The sequence below is a fragment of the Recurvomyces mirabilis genome (genome assembly GCF_035927965.1).
Source record: "Recurvomyces mirabilis strain CCFEE 5264 chromosome Unknown scaffold_17, whole genome shotgun sequence".
Taxonomy (NCBI): domain Eukaryota; kingdom Fungi; phylum Ascomycota; class Dothideomycetes; order Mycosphaerellales; family Teratosphaeriaceae; genus Recurvomyces; species Recurvomyces mirabilis.
The window spans coordinates 349,177-372,112 of NW_027041951.1; the positions used below are offsets into that span (position 1 = coordinate 349,177).

Consider the following 22,936-nt stretch of genomic DNA (forward strand, 5'->3'; position numbering starts at 1 on the left):
GTTGTACTGTAGGCATCTGCGCCACGCCACGACGCCACAGTCCGTCAGAATCAGAAGCGGCAGCGTCCCGCTCGTGTCGATTCACATGCAAGCAATTCACTTCTTCGGAATAGCGCTTGCGCCGGAGCACACAATCATCACACTATCGCGGTGCGGACATCGTGTTGTGCAGCAGTATAAGCTGATATGTCCCGCTCATCAGTCCCAGCCAAGCGCTCGGCACCAGATGCTCAGGAAGCAGCATGGGTGGCTGACGAGGACCGGTTTGTGCTGCAGCAGACTAAGAAAAAGGCTGCCATACGAGTGAAGGGTGGGAGGGCTTCACCAATCGACTGGCTGGCGGTGATACTGGCAGCAACAGATCCGGATCGCGACCCTTTGGACGACGAGGTCGACATTGATGAACTGGATCTGCAGGAGCCGGAGAGTGTCTTCACAGCACTGCACGAAAAGGAGTTGGCAGAGCTGGAGAAGGGGATCGATGGGTATTTGGCGTTGGAGAGTGCGAGGAGTAGCGTGGAGTATTGGAGGGTGAGTTCAATCAATCACATCAGAGTGACACCTGTGCGTGTGCTAATCGAGCCTGTTGCTGACAGGCCAGCAGACCATGAAAACTACCTGCACGGAACGACGGAAGAGTCTCAAATCTGATAACGAAGCATCCGCGAGGAGTGTGAGCTCCGTGGCGGGTGATCTGGACAAGCTACTGGGACCCAAAGATCTGGCAGGGTTGGAGAAGCTGGAGAAGCAGGTCAAGACTAAGCTGGCTAGCGATGAACCGATCGACGCCGATTACTGGGAGCATCTGCTGAAGACACTCTTGACGTACAAGGCCAAGGCGAAGCTGAAGCACGTGACGGATAGCATCGTGCGTTTGCGACTGGAAGCACTGCGGAAGGAACAGAGGGAGGTGGCAGAGGCGAGGAAGGAGCAGTCGGACGCCGCCACCGAAGAAGAGCAAGATCGTCTGGATCTGCTATCGGACGCAGGTTTTCTCAAACGGGTCAAGAGCGAACGCGAACAAGTGCTCAAGCAGGGTTTCATCCCCGGCCGCAAAAGCCTCATCAACGCCACCACATCCGACGAACCTTCTGCTAAGCGCCAAAGAATATCAGCAACCAGCAGTCCCATCCCATCCACCACCATCACCACCATCACCTCCATTAGTAACTCCGCCCAAGCAGCCTTCGACGCCGACCTCTCCAAAACCCTGCTCCCCAACGAAGAACTCCTCACCCCCTGCACCAACCTAGTGACGAAAGGTCTCTCCACCTGGTCCGCCACCCACCCCCCACGCCAACCCCGCTACTTTGCCCGCCGCATCACCGGCTACGAATGGAACAAATACAACCAAACCCACTACGACGCCGATAACCCTCCGCCGAAAGTCGTCCAAGGCTATAAATTCAATATTCTTTACCCGGACTTAATCCCAGACGCGCAGGGAGTGGTGAAGGCGCCGACATATCGGATTGAGAGGGAGGGGGGCCGGAGGAGGGGGGAGGTGGACGTAGGGAAGGCGGCTGGGGAGGAGGAGATGTGCTTGGTGAGGTTTTTGGCCGGGGCGCCGTATGAGGATTTGGGGTTTTGGGTCGTGGATAAGGAGTGGGACTTCAGTGCGAAGCGGGAACGGGGGTTTAGGAGTAGGTTTGAGAAGGGGGTGTTGCAGTTGCATTTTCAGTTTAAGAAGGTAAGTCTATCTTTACAATCGACCTCGTGGCGAATGATTGCCTACGTCAAAATCATTATACTGACGTTCTTCTAGATATATTACAGGAAGTGAGAGCTGAATCTGGCGCTCCACGAATCCGGCATCGGATCCGACATTTGATCTGAGCTTCACGACCATGACGTCCCTCTCGCGAAGGGCAATAGCGCAAGTTTGAGCTTGCTCCTCTGAGCGGGAAATGCAGGATCCTCAACTTCAGTACGCTCTTGTAAGACCCTGTTATGGCCTTTTCTAGCCTCTGGCAGGGAATGGAGAGACCTGACTGGCCACATCAGAATCAATGCTATACTTTTCACCATTCGAAGATCGTCATCTCACGCTCCATTCCGTCTTGATCGGGTGCCAACATGTCAATGCCTACTCATCCTGGTCAGGGAATGTTCTTGCCGTACCACTATCGGCCACCTCAACGACATCATTCGACCATGGGCGCACGACTTCATAGATCTACCCGTGGGCTGTTTTGACAGCTTACACCACTTCATCTGTGCACCTCAAAAGGTCTTTTAAGTGTCACCTTCCTGCCGCAGAAGGACACCCCTGTCTTGTTTCATGTACGAAGTAACAACGTAAACGTATCGATGAAAGAGCTACGCGACCAGGACACATCGACTCACAGCAGCTTTATGACAGCTGCTGTGCGACTTCCGCGGTCCTTGGACAATGGACGGCAGAATCTGTACTTTTGCTGTGGTAGGACGCTGCACCGCCTGTAATGTTGTGCGACCATTATGACAATTACAGAGAGACGTACACCCATTGTGAACGAGCATTGGCACCGGGTGGAGTCGCGGAGCGCTCTCGACATCATTCTTGAGGTATCGCAGATCGTGGTGCTTGCGCGGCTTTTACGATGGTTTTGAAGCGCTACTGCAGTGCCTGCGTGGTGGACGGGTACGCGCGTGTCTGATTGTCGGATGGCTGCATATACCCTCGGCTGCTGGCTTGTGGCGCATGTAGAGGCGTGGGCGCGAAGGGTAGAACAATGCAGAACGGTGAAGAAGGCGGTGGGCAGAACTGACGTCCGCAGATCACGTGGGAAGAACTTCAAGATCATGGAGGGAGGGAGAGAGTGAGCAAGCTGGCAACTCTCATCGAAGTCTGCGCCGCAGACAGTCACGACTACAGCAAAGCTTGCCAGCCAAGATCAAGGAACACCAAACATGACAAAAACTTTGGGTGGCGTCGACGGCATCGGTACCCTATGCCTCTCTCCGCACGAGCCTAATCTGACATACTTCGCCTGCAGACAGGCATTCAGGCTTACACCCTCGGCACTCTTAGTGCTGCAGCTATAGGCGCACGAGCAGTTGTCCCACAGTCGACTGCAGCACTACGCGCCTATCGGTGCGGCTTCCCTGCTTCCCCCTTAATGAAATGGGCCGGCTTTGGGGCGTTTGTGCGACCTCGACCTATGGAGTGCTTTGGCTACTAAGGCGAATGTTGTCTGTCTGATCGATGCGTGGGCGGAGGACGATCGGGCAGGTGGTGCGGTCTGCTGTGGGATGTGATACACACAGATACAAGCCTGGTGACTTTTGCATAGCCACTACTGGTGAGCACATTGCAAGGCTTTTGCAATTATCGTTCGTCGCTGCTTGGATTCTGCGGCTCTGCTGGCGACAGCCAAGTCTCTCGAATTGCGCATACATGCCAGCAGCATATCGTACTGTACATGCTTGCCTTTGAACGTCGGCCCGACTGCCTGTCGCACACACCATATCTATCATTCGGCCCGCAAACCATATCGGCAAAGAGCAAAGCCCCCCTGCTTCGTCCCACAAAACCACATGATCACCAGCAACACAATGAGCCGACAAGCGTATCCAGTCACTACTCTCCATCCAAAGCACATCAACTGCCAAGTCCACACCTCGTCAGCCCTGCCGGACCCACTGGTCCTGCTCGGCACCATGTGAACGAGCACTCTGCCCACGCCCTCCCGCCCTCGCATACCCGCTGCCGCTGCTTACCGGCTGCCATACCCACCTACAGCGTGCATGCGTTGGCGTCAGGTCTCGTCGTCAAGCGTCACTGACACAGTGGCTACATCCGCCCCGCGACGGACAGACCATCACACAGCCGTCGCTCTTTGACAGGTAGGGCAGGGCAAGGTGACGAAGGTAGGTCCTACTGGTGGAGCCCAGTGTTGACAATTCCTCTTTTGGCCGCTGCTTGTCATGCATGCATGCATACGTATCATTTATGTATGTAGGAGACATGCGATGCTCTCTGTTGGTCATTGGTCACTGCATACATGTCTCTTGTCTTCTCTTGTTCACGACTTTGTTCTGGATCTTGCTCTTGTTGTAAGAGAGCGGTCTTTGATCACTAACACACAAACCACACACAATCATTCTTACCGGCTCAGATCCGCCGCGGATACATTCATTGCCTGGTCTGGCAAAGCTTGCTCTTCACATTGACTATCAAATCTTTCTGCTTCCCGTCGGCGGCTAGCTCGGTCTTTCCTTGCTGCTATTGCTTCATTGCTATCAACTTTTGCTTGATTGCCATCCAAGCAAGCCTGGATCATCCTCAGTCACTCTTCGGCTCGACGGGACATAGCGACGTGAGCGTGCGGGTAGTGAGAGGAGAGGCTATCTGGACAGCTTCCGGCAAAGCAGGGCGGTCTTGACGAGTAGCGTGGCCAAGCCGCCTACGCCCTGTGCGACAACGACTACCTCATCTAAGGTAGAGATCCTGGTCATATCACCGACCTTTCGACATCTTTCAGCATCCTGGCTTGCATCCTTCGCTAGCTACAACGAAATAGTGAATATATCGACTTCACCAACGACAGATCAGCCCACATCATGGAGGCCCAGTGCAGCACATGGCCTGAGTCATTTGACCAGGCATCCATGATCAACGCTACATTTGATCTTGCGACAATTGATGCCGAGATTCAATCGCCTCGAAAGATCTCACAGGAGGAATGGCAGCAGGTGTTCGACTCTGTCTCGGCAAAGCAAGGCGGCGACAACGACGTCTCGGCTGATAGGAGCTTCAGCATACTTAGTCCACGACGATCCGGGTCATCCGTCGAATTTGATCACCAGGCGCCACGACAGAGTGTCGAAAGGCCAGTGACGTTGGGCGCACCGCCACAAATGTCGCATCAGAGCAACGATTACATGGTATACTCCTACGCGCATCCCGAACCCATGTATGCGGGAACTTGGTCAGCATCCAACTCATCAATGCCAACGTATCCACCACCGCCAACGATTCCAGAGGAGGAAGCACATTGGTTTGGACCGCCTGTCCCACACTCACAACCTATGACAATGACGTCGCATACTGGTCTGCCAGCGCACATCCCTTCACCCTTCGACAGTCCCACCCACACTAACGCCGAACATCACCTCATGTCTGGACCAAGTCCCATGCTATCGGCAGGCTCACCTCACGACAGCGAGTACATGGACGAGGGCTGGTCTCCACACCCTGGTACGGTTTCTCCCTGGCCAGAGCGTCTACCGAGCGATGAGGAAGACGGCCTCGATACTGGAGATCCGTGTTACGCCCAGCTCCTATATCGATGCCTGAAGGAAGCGCCTGATCAGATCATGTCGCTCAAGGAGCTGTATGATTGGATCAAGGAGCATAGTCAGAAGGCCAAGGATCCGGCGAATAGAGGTTGGCAGAACAGTGTGCGGCACAATCTTTCCATGAATGCCGTAAGTATCTTTCTCCCTCAAGTGATGCCTCCATAGCACTAACGTCGCATTCCTTCTGACAGGCCTTCGAGCGAGTACCTCCTCGCGAGTCGCACGGCGTCAAGAAAGGTAGCCTCTGGCGTCTGACGGCATCAGCTCTCCGCGACGGCGTGATCAGCACGACCCGCTACCGCAAAGATCCCAAGCACAAGCCGCTCAAACGCGCCGTACCAGCTCTCAAGCGTCAGCTCTCCGGCGCGAAAGGAGGTCAAGCGACTCGCGCCGCGCAACGCCGCCAGCAGCAGTTGCGCGAAGCACGATCATACCCCAACCTCAACTCGCGACAGCGTCAAGGCCAGCAGCAAGACATGCGCTACCCACTTCGTCAACCAGGCCCCAACCTCTTCACCCCAGGCATGATCTATAACGGCAACACCGCCATACCCTTCCACCAACCACCCTACGCCACCATGATCGAGCAACCATCAAGTCCCTACTTCATCGGCATGGACGACACTATGTCCCCAGCCCCTCGCTCTGCACCCCTCACACCACCACAGATGCTTGCCATGTACGACACCCAACCCAAATCATCCATCTCCGACCCAAATTTCGAGCATATCGACTTCACGAATGGCGGCATGATCGCCTATCAGGATGAGTTCGAGCCGGATACTCCGAGTCTGGGGACTGAGAGGAGCTATGGGTTGTCGGAGGATGGGATACCGGTAGCTTTCTCCGGAGATGTGAGTAGGGAGGCGACGAGTTTTGCGATGGAGAGTTGAGGGATGTGGTGGATGGAAAGAGAGAAAGGCAACGACGGGTTTGCTTGCATCTTGGACGGCCTGAGCGTTGATTTCCTTGGTTCGGTTGCTTTTCACTTTCCAGATGTGTTTCTTCTATCGGGACATATGGGCGTGGGGTCGAGACTATTGCATTGTGCACAGCTCCCGGACGCTGGTGGTGCTTCCACTGCAGATAGAATGATGGAGAGGCTGTTCCTCGATGCTTGTGTTTGGTCCATCTGGACATGTAATCTATGTGTTCAGTCATTTTGCACAGATAATGTGAAAGTGATGAAAACAAATGTCCGATGGCCGAGTTCAATGACATTGAAAGATCCCATGGATATCTTACAGTCTTGGACGGACTTGCTGTCGCAACGCCACAGCCCGTGGGCATCAAACCAGAAGGAATATATGTCACAATTCAGCAAGCCTCCTCAAAGCAGTATTACTCAACAGCCTCCCATCCTCCGCCACGCCCTTTCCAGCACCAATAGGCTCGCCCTCACCAATCGCCAAATCAACACATACTTTCGCCAAAGCATCAGTCGGTATCACAAAACTCGGAAACATCATCGAAGACAGCCCGCCGAGGAAAGTCGATGCACGATCCTGCAACGTCACTTTCCTCTCAGCGAGATACTGGCCTTGCGGATTGATGATAGCAGGTCTGATGGCATAGACTTTGAGGCTTGGCAACTCCTTGCCCAGACCCAGGAGTGTCCGCTCAGCACGCCCTTTAATCCGACCAAACATCGTCGAAGCCTTCTCATTGATATCCGCCCCTTCGCCAGACATATACACGAACTTCACGTCCTCGCCCAAACCCGCAAAAGCCTTCGCAGCCGCGATAGGGTAGTCGAGTGTGATTCTCGTGTACTCGTCTTCTTTCATACCACGACTAGTTATCCCTTGCGCCCAGATACATCCCGTGGCGCCTTTGAGCTGGTCGAGGATTTCTTGGGGGTAGCGTTCAAAATCGCTGTGGGTGATGATGTTTGCTTTGGGTTGGTTCTCGGCTAATTTCGGTGGTCGGCGGCCTAGTATGGAGATGCGGGAGATTGCTGGGGAGTTGAGGGCGTAGGATAGGATGGCGGAGCCTGCTTGGCCTGTCGCGCCGGTGAGGATTATGTGCGCCATTGTGGATGGTTCGCCGAGGTCGCTACACGGGTCCTATCCTTGGGGACGATGAGGTTGAGCAGAGAGCATCGCGACTAGGCTGACGTGCTGTCATGTATACTTATACTTATCGAATGTTCCTTCCCAGCCGCGGCTGCACTATCGCGTATTCGCATTCGTGGACAGCATGGAGCATACGAATAAGTTAGCTACCTGCATTATGTAGTCTGAGCTCTACTCTTCACGCCACATCCTTGGTCAGCTTGCTGACTGTTCGATCTTGAGGACTCCGACATCAAGCTGCCCAGGAGATCGAATGTTTTCGGACAGACTGGACTCTGTGAAAGCGTAGATATGATTACTTGCTAATCGGATGCTGTATTGACTTCTCCAAGATGATTTATACTCGGAGCAGCCACTTGCAGCACAGCCACGACCGCGGACTGAGTGCCGATGCGTTGACGATCCTTCGAAACGTGAGAGTGAGACAAGCCTGCCTACAGTACCTCGTAGAAATGTGCAGATAAGCCATTGACAGACTATAAACCATTAACAATCAAATCCGTTCGCTGAATGGTTAGAACGAAGGCAGCTCATATGGCCTGTATGAGCCGACAGCCTGAACGATGTACTGCACAGAGTATTTGTATAGCGCGACAGCTATAGGTTCGCATGGATCTCAGAGCCGCGTAAGGCAGGGCAGGGTACATATAGTAGCTGAATACGAGGCGGGGCTGTTCGCTGTATAGGTGGAAGAACTATCAAGCATCTCTCGTAGCCGTGTCACTGCTTTGAGGCGTTGTCGTGAGGTTCATTCGAAAACCTCACCAACTTCCGCCCAATCGCCACAGCATCTTATCGCCTCGAGAATCACAGCGTCAACCCAGCAGCGCGGACAAGGGTCTTGAGTTTAAGGATTACCGTTAGCGCGACAAGAATATGCGCCAAGATTAGCTCGCTCCGTCAGACGCGGCCCGGGATCCAAGTCTCCCAGAAACTTGAGCTCATCGTTGACATTATTCTCGTCGTGGATGCTAGTCCGATTCTATTGCTTCGTCAGTACGACAATTGCCCTTAGCTTCTGACCTTCCACTCGGCAACAATTTTTCGAAGTTACACCCTTGTAATGGTACGTCTCACCCGTGTGAGGATCGCCCCGGGTGTGTGTGCGACGGGCAGGCGGGGATGGGTTGGGGCAATGGATGATGAGGAAGCTTTGGGCGAAGTGAAACTCTTTCCGCGGACCTCGAGCTAACGTGTTCGCCTTCGCGATATTACAGATGCTTCAGTAGGCACGACGATTCTTTCTTCACCAACACCTATGATCGAACGACATTCACAATGAGCGCGACTTTGCGCTGCCTATCCCGGGCGCTCCTTCCTGTCCTCGTCTTCGTTGGTCTCCTGCTACCACGAACTGCACACGCCGCCTTTATCAATTTCGACAATTGTCTGGATACGAACGTGGTGCACTCGAAGCCGCTGCAGCTACAATGGATTCCACTGGCGGTCGACGCCAAGTTTCAGCGCGAGCCGCCTTACAACTTGACCTTGACGATCTATGGCAATGTGTCTGGGCAGCAGGTGGTGGGCAATTACCCGCCGCCGACCAGTCCGGATTGGCAGAACCCGAATATGACCTTTGGCAAGATCAGCAATATTGGGTCGAGTGGTAGTGGCAACTACAGTACACTTCTGGCAGACTTCAAGGTGTTGCAGTATAGTGCCTACAATGCCAAGGCATCCGAGTTCTGCGGCTCCCTGGTCAACGCTTCGTGTCCGCTGGGTCCGTACTTCGACGCGAACGACACAAATCCGTATACCCTGCCAGCCTTCACCGTCTCGCACGACTTCGGCAGCGGCTACTCGTTCAGCACACTGGCTGGACAGATCAGTGTCCTTTCCGGAGACAACGGCGCTCCGCAACTGGCTTGCATCAGCACCAATATTACACCTGATCTCGGGAGTGGGGTAACGTCCCTGATCACATGGCTCCCGGCTGCGATCTTGATAATAAAGGGCATTGCCACACTGGCAGCAGCAATCTGGTCGCCTTGGGGTAGCAGTGATATCTTCAGGTGGAGTAGCAATTATGGAAGAGATGAAGATCAGTTGCGGTTGGTGACACCCGGATTCGGAGACTGTCTGCAATACATTCAGTTTGTGACTTTGACCGGAGCTCTGTCGCTGCAATATCCTGGCTTTTACCAGCCAGCTGTGAGCCAGACGAGCTGGAGTCTGCTCCTCTTCAACCAGAGCTACGTCAGCGGTGGCAACGGAACCCAGAGCTTGGTGGACGGCGTTTACAAGTACAATGGTACCTACGGCATGACAGCCATGAGTCAGCTCATTGGCCAGAGCAGCGTCGAGGATATCTGGGCATGCATGGCGATTTGGTTGCTTGTGATCGCTGGCATTGTCCTATTGCTCTGCCAGCTCGGCTTCCTTGCCCGATGGATATACCGAACCGTCACCGACACCACTGAGGAGGACTTGCGACAGAAGAATTTCCCTTTCACCTTTGGCAACATGATTCGGCTGGTCTTCAACTACTTCATCCTGCCGATCGTAGCGCTCAGTCTGTTCCAGCTGGTAATATCGCCAGGCTCGCCGACAAGCGTCATCGTATGTGCAGTCATAATGCTCGTTCTGGTAGTGGTGGTCGCTGGCTGGATTATCCGAGTCATCTTGACGACAAAACCACGAACATATCTCTTCGACGACATGCCGACTGTCTTGATGTACGGCCCGCTCTACAACACGTACAGCGATAGTGCCGCCCCGTTCGCACTGGTTCCGGTCTTCATCACCTTTATGCGGGCTGTTGCGCTCGGTGCTGTACAGCCTAGCGGTATTGCCCAGATCATCATGCTCGCTATCTGCGAAGTCATTCTCATACTAACACTCAACGGCTTCCGACCTTTCCAGAATGAGACGAGCATGAACGCCTACCACACTTCTTTCTCGGCCATCAGGCTGGTCACGGTGCTGATGTCGATAGCATTCGTACCCTCCCTCAACGTCGCAGAATCACCCAAGGGCTGGATCGGCTATGCTATCCTGCTTCTCCACGCCTTCGTGCTGGTCTTCGGCTTCTTCCTCAATGCTCTGCAGACACTTATCGAGGTCATTGCAAGATCGACCGGCGTGGCAAGCGATTCTCAGACAGGCGCGATCAGAGGTAGTATCATGAATTTGCGGATGTTGAGGAAGCGACAAAATCGTCCAGAGACTGGTGATCGTGCTAGCATGACGAGTCACGCTGCCATACTCCAGGACGCAGATGCAAGAAGCAATTATGCTGGTGGTCGTAGCCGAAGCATGTCTGCGAGTAGCCAACAATTGCTCAACCAGGGGGGACGGGCATCTAGCATGAACCGTCTCAGTGGCTTTGAGAACTTCTCGAATGCTGGCGAACCACCACAGATGACTCCCAGTACGGACATGGATCATGCGCAGTCGCCTTTCACTTTCGTGCCCGGTGGCGCTGGCTATGTGAATAAAGCAGACGCTGTTTCGAAGAAGGAGACTGAGCAGAATTTCTACCGACCTCCGCGACCACGAAGGACGACTCTTGAGCAGCTTGGCACTCCTGGTGCCAAGACGAGAAAGAGCGGGAGGAGTAGTGGAAGTGGCTCGGATACATACAAGGACTCGCCGGACCCGAGAAGTGAAGACCCTTCTTCTCACGTGCGATCGGGTAGCTATGAAGTTGGCAGCTTTGTGCCTGGTCGGGACTCACCTGCTCCGGCATATATCCGTGACCGAGCGGATTCGAACGAAAACCTGCCCCGACCGGATTATGCTGTGCGAGAAGTGGATCAATACTATCGTGGCGCAGCACTATCTGATTTACCAACTCGCAAGCTCAAGACTGGTCCAGCTGATCCCGAAGGCCCGGCTGCAAATGCACAGACTTGGCTGCAGAAGTTGGTCTTTGGCGTGAAGAATAAGCAGAAGGAGCCGACTAAGGGTTTCGAGGTTGTGCGTAGCTCGAGAGCACCACCGGGCATGCGTGATCTGGAGGATGGTATGGAGATGCAGACTAGTCCGCCCATGCGGCAGGATGAGCCATACCTTGACTCACCGCCTTTGCGGCAAGGCGACTTACGACAGGCCTCTGGCGGGGCTGAGCGTGCAGCCAGTCCGGTGCAAGATGAACAATCGCCACCTATCGGACAGCGCGGCTTCAACTTTGGGCTTGATGGTGTGGCTAGTGTGCCAGGTAGGCAGGACAGTGGTCGAGCGAATGCAGTACAGCTACCTCACAATGCTGGAAATATATTACACCCAGGCTTGCGAGCCGAGCAGCCAAGTCTGCGGTCACGACCAAGTGCAGATACTATCAGCAATTATGATCGTCCACGACCGAGTGGCGATGATGTAAGCGATTACGACCGACCACGGCCGAGCGCGGACACGGGCAGCGACTATGATCAGCGGCATTCCGCCTCTATCGCTGGTGATCGCGAGCCGTACCATCTCTCCATAGCACCTTCGCTCGGCCCGATAGAAAGCGTGGGAGGCCTAGACCTGCCTTCGCGCTTCAATTCCCGACGAAGCCAGAACCTGGAGAACATCGACATCGGCAATACGCAAGGCGGACAGGACTGGCTCAAAGCTGTAGACGAGCTGCAATGGAACCACGGCGGCACTGCTCTACCAGCATCTTCCCACCAACCCACAGCCTCAGCTTCAGCTTCACAGCGCCAACCACCCGCTCCTCGGCAGTTCTCAACAGACTCAACAGACAACCCCTACGAAAATGACGATATGTTCTCCGGCTTCGACTCCGGATTATCCGAACCCGGACCCGATTTTCTCAGCGCACCACGCACGCAAGAAGTCCGACCGGGGAGTTTTGCCTCGGTGAACCATCATCGGGCGGCGGATAGTATCAGTCGGAATTCTTTTGGTGCGAATGCCGCGTTGCAGGGGAGTAGTGCGGAGATTTTTGGGGCGACGCCGCCGCGTGGGGATGGGTTTGGTGGTGGGAGGTAGAATGGAGATGTGTGTGTGTTGGGAAATTGGTGGGGATAGGGAGTGAGAGGGAGAGGTGTAAGGTACATGATGGGATCACTTTAGCGCTGGCGCCTGGGGCATGAAATATGGGAAAGCAATTTCTTCGTTTGTTATTGCATGTGTATGGATGGGTGGGTCATATCTTCCTTTCTTGTATGCTCAAGATGTATGCAGGACTATGAGCGCCAATGCTCTCGTTCCCGTTGCTGTTACCATTTCTACCATCCAGATTTATCTGGCCATGCAGCATGTAATGAATGTATGTGAAACGCTGTCGCTCAGCCTCTCCTTCGCACCTTCCGCGACAAACAGTTTCAACATTCGTGCCTTCCTTTGTTGGTCGACATTCAGGGTTTCACGCTTACCCGCTTCACCCGCTTCACCCGCCTCCACAGACAAGATCGCAGCACCCCTTTTCAGACAGCACTTCTTACCCAGAGTGTCGTAAGTAGGTACTGGCGTTCACCGGGCATTGAACCTGAGCATCGCATCGCATGGCATTTCATGTATCTTACAACGAGAGGCCTTGCATAATGTGCCAATATCGCTATTTCTTCTATCCTTCCTGCCGCCACCAGCAGAGCGTACTTGTCAAGTACTGTGAGCATGCGACTTCCGTACCAGAGAACGGCACGTCTTCGAGCAATCTTCCTGCCACGCAGACAGCGGCCGAGCAGTCGCGCATGCCGCACGATACCAGATATTCAGAATTCCTAAGAAAGAAGAGGGAGCTGAAGAAGAAGGAGGGACAGAGGCAGAAGAACGGCAACTTACCTTCATCTACAAACGATCACAAGTCTCCCTCTCCGGACCCGACCCATAACCAAATAGCATCTTTGCCATCCATCACTGATCAGTACTCACCGAGAACATCTTCATCTATTGTTCCGCAGCACGAGCAGACCTCTGATATGGCGGCATTGAGGCCGTTTGGACTACAGACATTCTTCGGTGGCGGTACAAAGCAGCCTCCGGAGGATGATGTTCCAGCAGTAAGTCCTCTTTCGCAATTATGTCACGATGCAGCATGCTGACTTACTTGCTTCATCGGCAGCCGAATTCAGCAGCACCGACTGTTGGTCATCTTTCCCGCCGTGAGCCAGGTTTACGCCAAGATACTGATGAAAGTTGGGAAATGCCGAACAGGTACGCTTAGATGTCCTCACCCTCGTGTGGAACTGCTGCTCATCATGAAGTGTAGCTCCGACTTACTGCAGCATCTGGCCGACTCACCCACCGGCCTCGGCATCCGTGATCACACCAATCGCTGCAGTGCCCATATTGCCCAAGGCTCCGCGTACGAGATCTCTGAGGACGGCAGCCAGATCCGAGACTCATTCGACCAGATCGAGCAAGAAGTGGACGCTTTAAAAGAAGAGGTGCTGCGGCTCAAGACCGGCAATGCCAATTCACATCATCAGCGTGGGCAGCATGTGAACGACGCCGCACAGCCCCAGTCTTCACTTGCTGGGCACGAGGCTCTGTCACCTGCCGAGAAGCTTAGAAGGCAGCATGAGCAGTGGGCTGCAATGTCGCCACAAGAGACACAGAAGGCTCAATCCCCACCAGCACCACCAGGCCCTGACGACTTTCCTGCATTCGACATCGGTGTCAGGACTGCAAAGCCACATAAAGCCGCTCGTACACGCCCTCGCTCCACCACAGCATCCGAAGCGGCTTCCTATTCCACGAACAAGAAGCCCGTCACTGGCACGAGAAGTAAGCGTGCCGATAGCAAGATTCCAGGGCCTATGGCACCTCGACGGGTTGAGAAGCCAGAGATGGAGGACGCTAGTTCAGTCATCATCAGCCCGGCAGTGCTGTCCGCGCCTAATGGCCAGCCGCTCAAAGAAGGTCCTCACTTCGCACAGCCAACCACGTCATTTGCTAGACGAGCGGGCGAAAGTCTACGCAAAGAGTCTGCGGCCGTGGCAGCAAAGCGTTCCAGCGAGACGTCACCTATCAAGAGTACGAGAGCGAAGTCGCCGACCCTCCAGACAGACAAGCGTGCGAGCACAAAACACAACAAACGGCAGTCGCTGCCGAGTTATTGGGTCGGTGGCGCGCAGACCCAGCAAGAGGGCGTTGGCATCCACGGCCAAACGATTACTCCCATGCCTGATGGCACTTCCAGCGCAGGCCAGGAGGTGGCCAGTGACGATATGGGATTCCACTCCCCAGTTACCACCAAGAACTCCATCCAGCCACAAACTCCACAAGTCCGGAAGAAGACTAGCTCATACATGTCGCCTACTACTGCCACGACACAGCGTGCCATCGCGACCCTGGGCGAAGACTGCGCTATGCGTTCCGAGCCGAAAGTCAAGCCTTGGGTGGCAGACGCAGCGGCCACCAAGCACCATAGCGGCGTGTCTCCCACAGATATCGTGATCATTCCTGGCAGTCCAACCTCGGATTCGAGTGGACATTTCGAGAGTCTCATATCCAGCCTAAATATGCCGCCAACGCTTCCTCCCCGGAAACCAAGCTATGCCGAAGTATCCTCCCGCGGAGTAAAACAGCTGAATGCTCGAGCAAAGATCGCCAATCAGTCGGGAAAGTCTCGCGGCATCGCTGAAGCTATGCCAAATATGTTGACGAGCCCATCCAAAGCCTTCAAAGAAGCTAAAGCCCTGGATTCGCCTTCCGACCTACTGATACGCTATGCTGGAGAGGCTAGATTGCCGAAGCCTCTGATCTCCATCCCGAACACTACAGCCAAGCGTCGCACCTCTCACGCTAATATCCTCAAGCCCATCTTCGACAAGCTTGACCAGCATGGCCTGCAGAAAGGCAAGCCGGATGCATCAAATCTGTCCGCCCCAGCAGCCAAGGCCCAAGAGGCTTTAGCTAGCTCGGCGCAGCAGATTAGTCCGGACTTCGATAGGTCGAGGGCTTCGACTGCCTGGCAGGCCAAGGGTGCTTTGATAGACGTCGCCAGGCTCGCTCGCCAAGGTGCCAACAGCAAAGCAACCACTCTGCCGCCAGACGTGTGCCCAGCTGCCGACATGCAGGATGCATCTCACCCCAGGGGTGGTGTACAGATCGAAGCAGCTGGCAAATTGGAGAGCCATTCCTTATCTTCGTCAATGCCGCCACCACGAGCCACATCGTCGTCCCTGCGTGCCACGGCGCAATCCTTCGAGCCATTGTGGAAAGCGGACAATCCTGCCAAGGAGCTTAGTATGCGCTCGTGGCAGGGCACATTTGACTCCTACACGGACAAACAATGGTCAGTATTACCTCCGTCAGTCAAGGACAGCATCACGTTGCTTCGCGAATACAAAAGAGGTGACTCGCGCAGTTTGTCGCCTTCCAAGCGCTCGCAGCAGCGTTTCTGGGGCGAGCTGATGAACAAGACCGCAATGCAAACCTCACCTACTGAATCTCCAATGCCCGCTAATGGTGCTCCACGCGAAGATCACATGCCCACTAGTTTTGGCAGGGCACCCATGCCGCTGATCACAGCGATGCAAATTCCAGGCCTCGTTAACAATACACCTCCATTCTCGCCTGCTTCAGATGACAGTTCGACCATCAAAACACCGCAAAGCGTCTGGACTATTGGTTCGAACCATCACCCTCTGAAGCATCCCTATGGCTGGAAAGGTGGCGATGGCCGCGAGATCAGCTTCTCAGGCTACGGTCCACAAGCTGAGATCGATCCTCGTAACCCGGTCAATATGCTTTTCTTCCCACGGGGTGATGCTATGACGACTCCGGAGAAGAAATTCTCGCCTATGCCAAGGGTCTGGCCGAAGTCGCAGAAGCAGTGGGCTGAGTATGCTGGGTATAAGCAGCAGCCGCCACCGCCACAAAAGGTGCAGCCTCAGCTTTGTGGCAAAATGGAGTTCATTTCTGCTGTTGAGACTATGCCTGGCAGCTCGGATGCGACTGGTTACTGCAACCATTGTGTTCAATGAGTGCGCGTCGTGGAGTCAGCTGGGGTGCAATGGCGATTAGTTGACCAGGGTCCTGGCGTGTCGAAGGAGGGTTCTTGGTTGCGCTTATTGCATGTCGCGCTGAGCTTGGCGAGAATTGAATGCATTTGCGATCAGGTTTCCGTCGGATTTTGACCGTCGAGACTGCGTCTGCAGCGTTCTCGTTTGAGCGCTGGGAGAGTCGATAGGTGTAAGAAGCTCGACTTGAAGTGCTGTATGATGATCAATTGTTTCCTCACGATATCTTGCCCTTCCTACCTAATCGGGTGAGCTCAATTGAATGGAGTTGCTGTTGTTGATATTTGGGGTTTGATGCCGATGATTGGGGCTCATCGACCAAGGTAGCGGCACAATTGAGTGCGGACACAGCGAGCCATGGGGTCGTGATGGACGTGCTTTGAGCTTGTCATGTCGATGTCTTCCATCCTGTGATGACCGCGACACGCGTGGATCGTCAGCCATATCAGCTTTCGCCTACACGGCGTGCGAGGTCGATGGTGTGTTTGGCAGCAGAGTTGAGAACAGAAGCGAGGTCAAGTCTTGGCCGACGACGAAAAGTTCCACCAATCAGCTTCAACTTCACATTTCTTCCTTCTTGGAGCAGCGACAAAACAAAAGATCGTCTCCGCATTCATCTCCGCACCTCGCCATGCGGAGGATCTCTGGATAGAAGAGCCGCGTCTGCACGGCGAGTTAAGGACCGTGTCAAGGTGGCAAGGGTCATGTATGAGGTATATAGGCGGAGCATCTCCTGCCTCGTGGCATTTCGTGATCTCCGTCTCTGAGTGCTTCTTCGATAAAAACCCTCAACATGTGGCTCAAAAATTCTGCAGCGGCATTGCTGTTGCAAGCGCTAGGTGCAAGTGCAACATGGTCTGCTTACCAGGAATACCTCTCCCATCTTCCAGCCCATACTTCGAAGCACCAGGCTGCGCAGCCAAAGATCTCTTTCTCACCAAATCAGCCATTTGAGCCGTTGCCCAAGTCGACAGCTCGAGGAAAGAATTGCTATGTGCAGAGCCACAATGACTTCAAGACCGACGATTCGCCCTACATTCTGGATGCGCTTCACCAGTGCAATAATGGTGGACGAGCCATCTTTCCACAAGGGACGACATACGTGATCGGCACGGCGCTCGATTTGACCTTCCTGCAGCACATCGATATTCGTACGCTTGTACCCATCGAGTCCTTCGATATTAAGAGGTGCTAACGTTCCTCCAGAGATTCAGGGCTACATTCAGTTCACGAACGACACCGATTATTGGCAAAAGAATGCTTTCTATCAGACCTTCCAGAACGCCACGACTTTCTTCCAGCTCGGAGGCGAAGACGTTAATGTCTACGGCGGCGGCATGCTCGACGGTAACGGTCAAGTCTGGTACGATCTTTATGCGAAGAACATCTACATCCTCAGGCCTATCCTTTTCGGCACCATTGGCTTGTGCAGCGGCGCGATCTCCGACCTGAACCTGCGTTACTCGCCACAGTACTACAACTTTGTCGCCAATTCGACCGACGTTGTCTTCTCGAACCTCACTATCAGCGGATACAGCCAGAGCAATAACACAGCCAAGAATACTGATGGTTGGGACACCTACCGGAGCTCGAACGTGGTTATCCAGAATAGTGTGATTAACAACGGCGATGATTGTGTCTCGTTCAAGCCTAACAGTACGGAAATCCTGGTCCAGAATTTGCATTGTAATGGCAGTCACGGCATCAGTGTTGGATCGCTGGGTCAGTATGTTGGCCAGGTCGATATCGTTGAGAACGTTCTGGTGAGTCTTCCGTGACAACCAGAAGGTAGCGGTTCGTTTACTGACCATCGCAGGTGCAAAACATCCAGATGTCTAATGCCACGGACGGTGCTCGTATCAAAGTCTGGCCAGGCTCACCATCTGCACTCTCCGGCGATCTTCAGGGCGGCGGTGGATCCGGCCGTGTCAACAACATTACCTACCTCGACATGTCCATCGCCAACGTCGACTATGCGATCGAGGTAACGCAATGTTATGGCCAGAAGAACCTAACTCTGTGCAACCAATTCCCATCTAGCTTGACGATCAACGATGTGACGATGACGAACATTCACGGCACTACAAGCACCAAGTACCAACCAATAAGTGGGTATGTCGTCTGCAGCGACCCCAAAGTGTGCTCAAACATCACATTGAACGAGATCGCTGTCGTGAGCCCGAATGGGGTGGAGAACGAATTCACCTGCGGCGCTGTTGATCAGAGCTTGTTGCATGGCATCAACTGTACTACTATAAACAAGGGCAGCAACTAGGCGATCTAGACACTTCATTGCGACTAGGCTTCAATGCATAAATTTAATCACGAACGATTCCTCGCCCTAATTTGGGTTTGTGCTTAGCAAAGCACTTGCAACCACAGCCATCTACTACGCAACCGACATCCGCAGCACACATGCCCCAAGACCTGGCACAGCCGGCGTGCATACTGTGGCCGCAACTCAAGCATGTGGACAACACCATTCCATTCCCTTGCGGGCTACTCGCCTGCTCGCAGTACATACACCTTGCTCGACCCACCTTATGAACTGCATTGTCGTTTAGATGGCTGTCGTATACACTAGGGTAAGCCGGATAAGCCATCTGACGTATCTCAGCTGCTTCGGCGAAAAGACGATGCTCCAACAGCTGTCCGTGGTACAAGGCCAAGATTGTCTCGATTTGCAGTGGTTGTAAGCCTGTCGTCATGGTATGCTTGATGTCCTCGTTCAGGATGCGACCGATCTCCTTCGGCTCGAAACCAGCCTTGTCCAGTGCTTCGCTGTAGATCGACATAGTGGCTTTCTGTTCGTGGTCTGGGAGCGGGTGAATCGACGGCAGAAGTGGCGAGATCAAGAGCAAGAGCGGTGCAATAAGATGAATGCTCCCATGGCTGGTGGCCTCCTGGGTCATCTGTTTCAGCATCTGCACAAGCTCGAACGGCTGACCAGCTTCTATGTCAGCTGCCAGCCACTTTTCAAATATGAATGGACTGGTCACATCTTTACCCCTCTGGTGAGCAGCGAGTCGAACTTTGAGATGGCTGAGCGTCGCCTCTCGTGCCAGCCGCCATGTCACTGCATCTCTCTTCATGCCTGCCTGCTTGGCTAGTTCCACATTTCGATCAAAAGCAGCTTGTACATTTTCGAAGAACGCATCAGAAGTTTTACCGAACAGGTCGATTTCCTTCACACAATTGATCGCCAGAAATCGGATAACATTCCGATCGATGTGATACGGTACAGCACCTCTGACTGCTTGCTGTGGCGGACTGAATGACTTCCGATTGTGCAGTATTTGGTCCAGTGCTAGCGTGTTCGACAAATCATTGCTCGTAGCGGAGGTCGTTCTCACTAGATTAGCTGGATACTGGGCAGCTTTTACTGGTCGTATGCTCAGGAAGATGTGATCGAGACCGTCATCATCCCAGCTGCGACTAACGAATGTCGCGTGATCTTTCGTCCATTCGTCTGGCGATGACGAAACTTCTGCTGCATCACGGGGCTTAGGAGTGCGGCGCTGGGTACGCCTGGTAGTAATCGGATTGACATCTCCCAGTGGTGACACAGCAAAGCATTGAAGATTCCGCCTATCGATGACCTTCGGAGCATGCTGAATATCTGATTGTATAAAAGTACCTTCTCGGCCAACTGTCCATAAGAGATCCTGGGAGTGCCAGAGTAGGTCTGTTGGGGCTGACACATACGGAACCATCTCTCGAAAAGGCAAAGCTGGCCGGCGAAGGTCCCAGACGTGGACTACTGCGTGCTCCGAGTCATATCCAGTAGCGAGTTGTATGCACTGCCGAGCACCATCATCCGATAGCATAGAAGACTCGCATGAGGATCGCCACCGCGCATTCATGACTGGATAAGGTGTTTTGATCTCCCAATCTGCTCGACCCTTCTTACTGGCTTCGAAATTCCAGATGCGGACTGTCTTGTCCGTGCTGGCACTTGCGATGTGTTTGCCATCAGGGTGCCAGTCAATGACGTTGCAAGACAAGGTATGTGCTGCGATCTTGAGCTTTGCAGCTTTCAAATTGCGTATGTCCCATCGCTGCACCCATCCACTGTCTGTACCGAAGGCGAAATCCACGCCGTCTGTAGGAGACCACTTGACATCACGCACGCCGTCGCTTTGCCCAGAGTATTTGTGCTTTGATTGCAAGCTACTAGCTTCGCTACGCATCGTACGGACATCCCTGTGGAAGCACTATCAGAGGCAATCATAACTTTGATCTTGACGTCCCGCTACTCACCACAATCGAACAGTGCCATCCTGGCTACCAGAAAGCAGCAAGTTTCCACGATGAGGGTTGAAGGTCACCTTGTGCACTTGCCGAACATGCTCATGGAGTTGTACTGCATGCAGCGCAGCGTGACCTACGTCGTATAATATGATCTTACCACTGGACGTAGCTGCCGCAACATACGAGCTGAAATCGCCTTTTGCCCAAGCGACATCCGCAATGTCAACGGAGTACACCTGTCGAGGCTTACCAGAGGCCGATGTTGGTGTGCTACGGATGACACTTCGCAGGTTAAGGTCCTCAGCGCAGGTACCATGATCGACCTTGATGGTTTTGAAGATCTCCCTCCCACCAACCAAGGCATGCGTTCCCGGTTCATTGATAGCAATGGTATTGATTTCTAAGCCAGTTTTATGGATGGCACTCGCATTCTGGGTGGCGCTGAGGGTCGCAGATCTGCTCGGAAGTCCAGCTCGAGCAGCACGGTCATTAATCAGCTCATCGTCTGGCGTACTTGGACGCGATGCAGGATAGCCGATGAACCTGTATGCTGCTTCCCTGGCGCGCTGCAGAGGTTTCGGAACTGGTAATGGCGGCGGCTTTGGAATAGCCGCCGGAGACGCGATGGGCACTGCGCGCCGCCGACCCTCATCGCTGCTCATGGTGGAGCATCTGTACTCCCATTTTACGTCTTTATAGCCTAGTTATGTTGTCCTAGTAGCATCCACATGGCATATTGTAAATCTACCACGCTCGTGTTGAAGAATAGATGTATAGTCAAAACCAATGAAGCACGGGCCACCGCGACAAGAGTATAGGCATGATCATGGAGGCCTTTTACATCTCGAACATGCTGTCCACGAGCTTCTTCCTTAACGCAAGCACATTACCTATCATGTTTGGTGTACTGCCAGCCTCGAAGACTACAACAGATACCTGGGTGATGGCTGCGTGGCAATCGAGCTAGGAGGCAACATCGCATATGCCGGAATCTCACCAGGCTTCTGGAGGCGCGCATGGCATGCACCGATACCTCTCGAGGTTGCAAACACGGCACGGACAGCCTCGTCGACGGAAGATACGATGGTAGCCATACAAAAGTCGATGGACAAGACCGGCCAACAAACATAGACGTGTCTCTGTAGCCGCCCTCCAACGGAGCAGCGCCGTCCACGCTGATTGGCCGATGACTTCGCGTTGCGGTATTGCTATGAAACGAGGTCGGACACAGACATGTCTTGTCAGCGGCAGCGAACACATGTGCTATGTTTGGAAAGGTCTGTGAGAGAGTGGTCTATAGAAGGTATAAGACACTCAAGGAGACGAATTTTAGCTTCTGCTCTGCACATCCGTCTTGCAGCATTTTCTTATTTCATTTGTGGTTTTCGTCTGGCATCGGATCTGATATCTTTTCTTTGCTTCTGATCGACACATTCCGTCTGCTTCAGCAAACGCCTCCGGCAGGCTCATCTACCATCACACACACTCCAACAACCCGACAGACACTTCCGATCCTCCTCGCCAATCTCAAATCACCGCCACAATGCCTATCCCAGACTACGGCGCAGCTCCTCTAGCCAAGACGTTCATGCTCACCCGTGGGCTTGCACTGTTCGCCATGGTCTGCATCGTCGGTTTGACTGCGAACTTCGTTTCCGAGATCGTCAGCACGAATATCGACCCACCTCGCGAAGTCATTGCAACGCTCACAATCGTATGTTCACGATGATACACCACTCGTCGAACACGTTTGCAGTACTGACTACTATTACAGACCTGCCTGGCAGCACTCTATTGTTTGATCAGCATACCGTTCTTTTACGCTCGCGCCAACCTCGGACTCTTCATCATGGCAGGCCTTGATGCTTTGCTCTGCTTAGCATTTGCCATCGTCTCGATCGTTCTTGGCAGGCCATTGAGCTTCCTGAATTGCGCCGTCGTCGCGAACGCAGATGCGGCCGCCAACGCACAATCGGCTTCTGCCTTTACACAGAGTCTAGCATCGAATTTGGGCAAGAGTGGAAGCACCCTTGGGCTCGGGAACTGGGCTGGAAGCACAAAGGTCAATTGCTACGAGACCAAGGCGCTCTGGGGACTATGCATTTCGTGCTGCATTCTCTTCACATGCAGCAGCCTCATTCTTCCGACACTCTGGCTAAAGGCGAAGCGAGCTGGTGTGCCGGCGGCCAAGTCGATGGCTCGAGGATTTGTTGGGAGGCTTCGCAGACACGAGATTGAGCAGAGCGCAGGGAGTGGCTGCTTTGACTGCCGTGCTACCGGCTTATCGGTCTGAGATGCATTGGCGAGGTGTATGGCGTCTTCGGCAGCGGCAATAATGTGTAGTTCGATAGATGTATGCTGGTTTGGTCCATGTTGACGTGGCAGTCGACTTCGTGTAGGCTTGACCAC

General features: G+C 53.8%; 8 protein-coding genes across 8 annotated transcripts; 6 read left to right on the forward strand and 2 right to left on the reverse strand.

Moving 5' to 3' along the window:
• Positions 1-186: 186 nt before the first annotated feature.
• LTS14_006665 (uncharacterized protein) lies at positions 187-1,783 on the forward strand (the record flags this gene model as incomplete). Its single annotated transcript, XM_064839359.1, has 3 exons — positions 187-531; positions 605-1,690; positions 1,766-1,783. The coding sequence occupies 3 exons, from the start codon at positions 187-189 to the stop codon at positions 1,781-1,783; spliced, it is 1,449 nt and encodes a 482-aa protein (XP_064693101.1).
• A 2,762-nt stretch (positions 1,784-4,545) lies between these two features.
• On the forward strand, positions 4,546-6,176 carry LTS14_006666 (uncharacterized protein; the record flags this gene model as incomplete). The annotated part of the gene is made up of 2 exons (XM_064839360.1): positions 4,546-5,412; positions 5,475-6,176. 2 exons carry the CDS (start codon positions 4,546-4,548, stop codon positions 6,174-6,176), a joined length of 1,569 nt encoding a protein of 522 aa, XP_064693102.1.
• A 417-nt stretch (positions 6,177-6,593) lies between these two features.
• LTS14_006667 (uncharacterized protein) lies at positions 6,594-7,316 on the reverse strand (the record flags this gene model as incomplete). Its single annotated transcript, XM_064839361.1, has 1 exon — positions 6,594-7,316. One exon carries the CDS (start codon positions 7,314-7,316, stop codon positions 6,594-6,596), a length of 723 nt encoding a protein of 240 aa, XP_064693103.1.
• A 1,320-nt stretch (positions 7,317-8,636) lies between these two features.
• Positions 8,637-12,296, forward strand: LTS14_006668 (uncharacterized protein; the record flags this gene model as incomplete). The annotated part of the gene is made up of 1 exon (XM_064839362.1): positions 8,637-12,296. The coding sequence occupies one exon, from the start codon at positions 8,637-8,639 to the stop codon at positions 12,294-12,296; it is 3,660 nt and encodes a 1,219-aa protein (XP_064693104.1).
• Positions 12,297-12,850: 554 nt separating this feature from the next.
• Positions 12,851-16,240, forward strand: LTS14_006669 (uncharacterized protein; the record flags this gene model as incomplete). The annotated part of the gene is made up of 2 exons (XM_064839363.1): positions 12,851-13,309; positions 13,535-16,240. The coding sequence occupies 2 exons, from the start codon at positions 12,851-12,853 to the stop codon at positions 16,238-16,240; spliced, it is 3,165 nt and encodes a 1,054-aa protein (XP_064693105.1).
• An 829-nt stretch (positions 16,241-17,069) lies between these two features.
• Positions 17,070-18,551, forward strand: PGAX1 (Exopolygalacturonase X-1; the record flags this gene model as incomplete). Its single annotated transcript, XM_064839364.1, has 3 exons — positions 17,070-17,427; positions 17,483-18,039; positions 18,093-18,551. The coding sequence occupies 3 exons, from the start codon at positions 17,070-17,072 to the stop codon at positions 18,549-18,551; spliced, it is 1,374 nt and encodes a 457-aa protein (XP_064693106.1).
• A 224-nt stretch (positions 18,552-18,775) lies between these two features.
• RTC1 (SEA (Seh1-associated) complex subunit) lies at positions 18,776-21,189 on the reverse strand (the record flags this gene model as incomplete). The annotated part of the gene is given in 3 exon segments (XM_064839365.1): positions 18,776-18,783; positions 18,801-20,479; positions 20,537-21,189. The coding sequence occupies 3 exon segments, from the start codon at positions 21,187-21,189 to the stop codon at positions 18,776-18,778; spliced, it is 2,340 nt and encodes a 779-aa protein (XP_064693107.1).
• Positions 21,190-22,070: 881 nt separating this feature from the next.
• On the forward strand, positions 22,071-22,820 carry LTS14_006672 (uncharacterized protein; the record flags this gene model as incomplete). The annotated part of the gene is made up of 2 exons (XM_064839366.1): positions 22,071-22,241; positions 22,302-22,820. 2 exons carry the CDS (start codon positions 22,071-22,073, stop codon positions 22,818-22,820), a joined length of 690 nt encoding a protein of 229 aa, XP_064693108.1.
• Between the last annotated feature and the right edge of the window lie 116 nt (positions 22,821-22,936).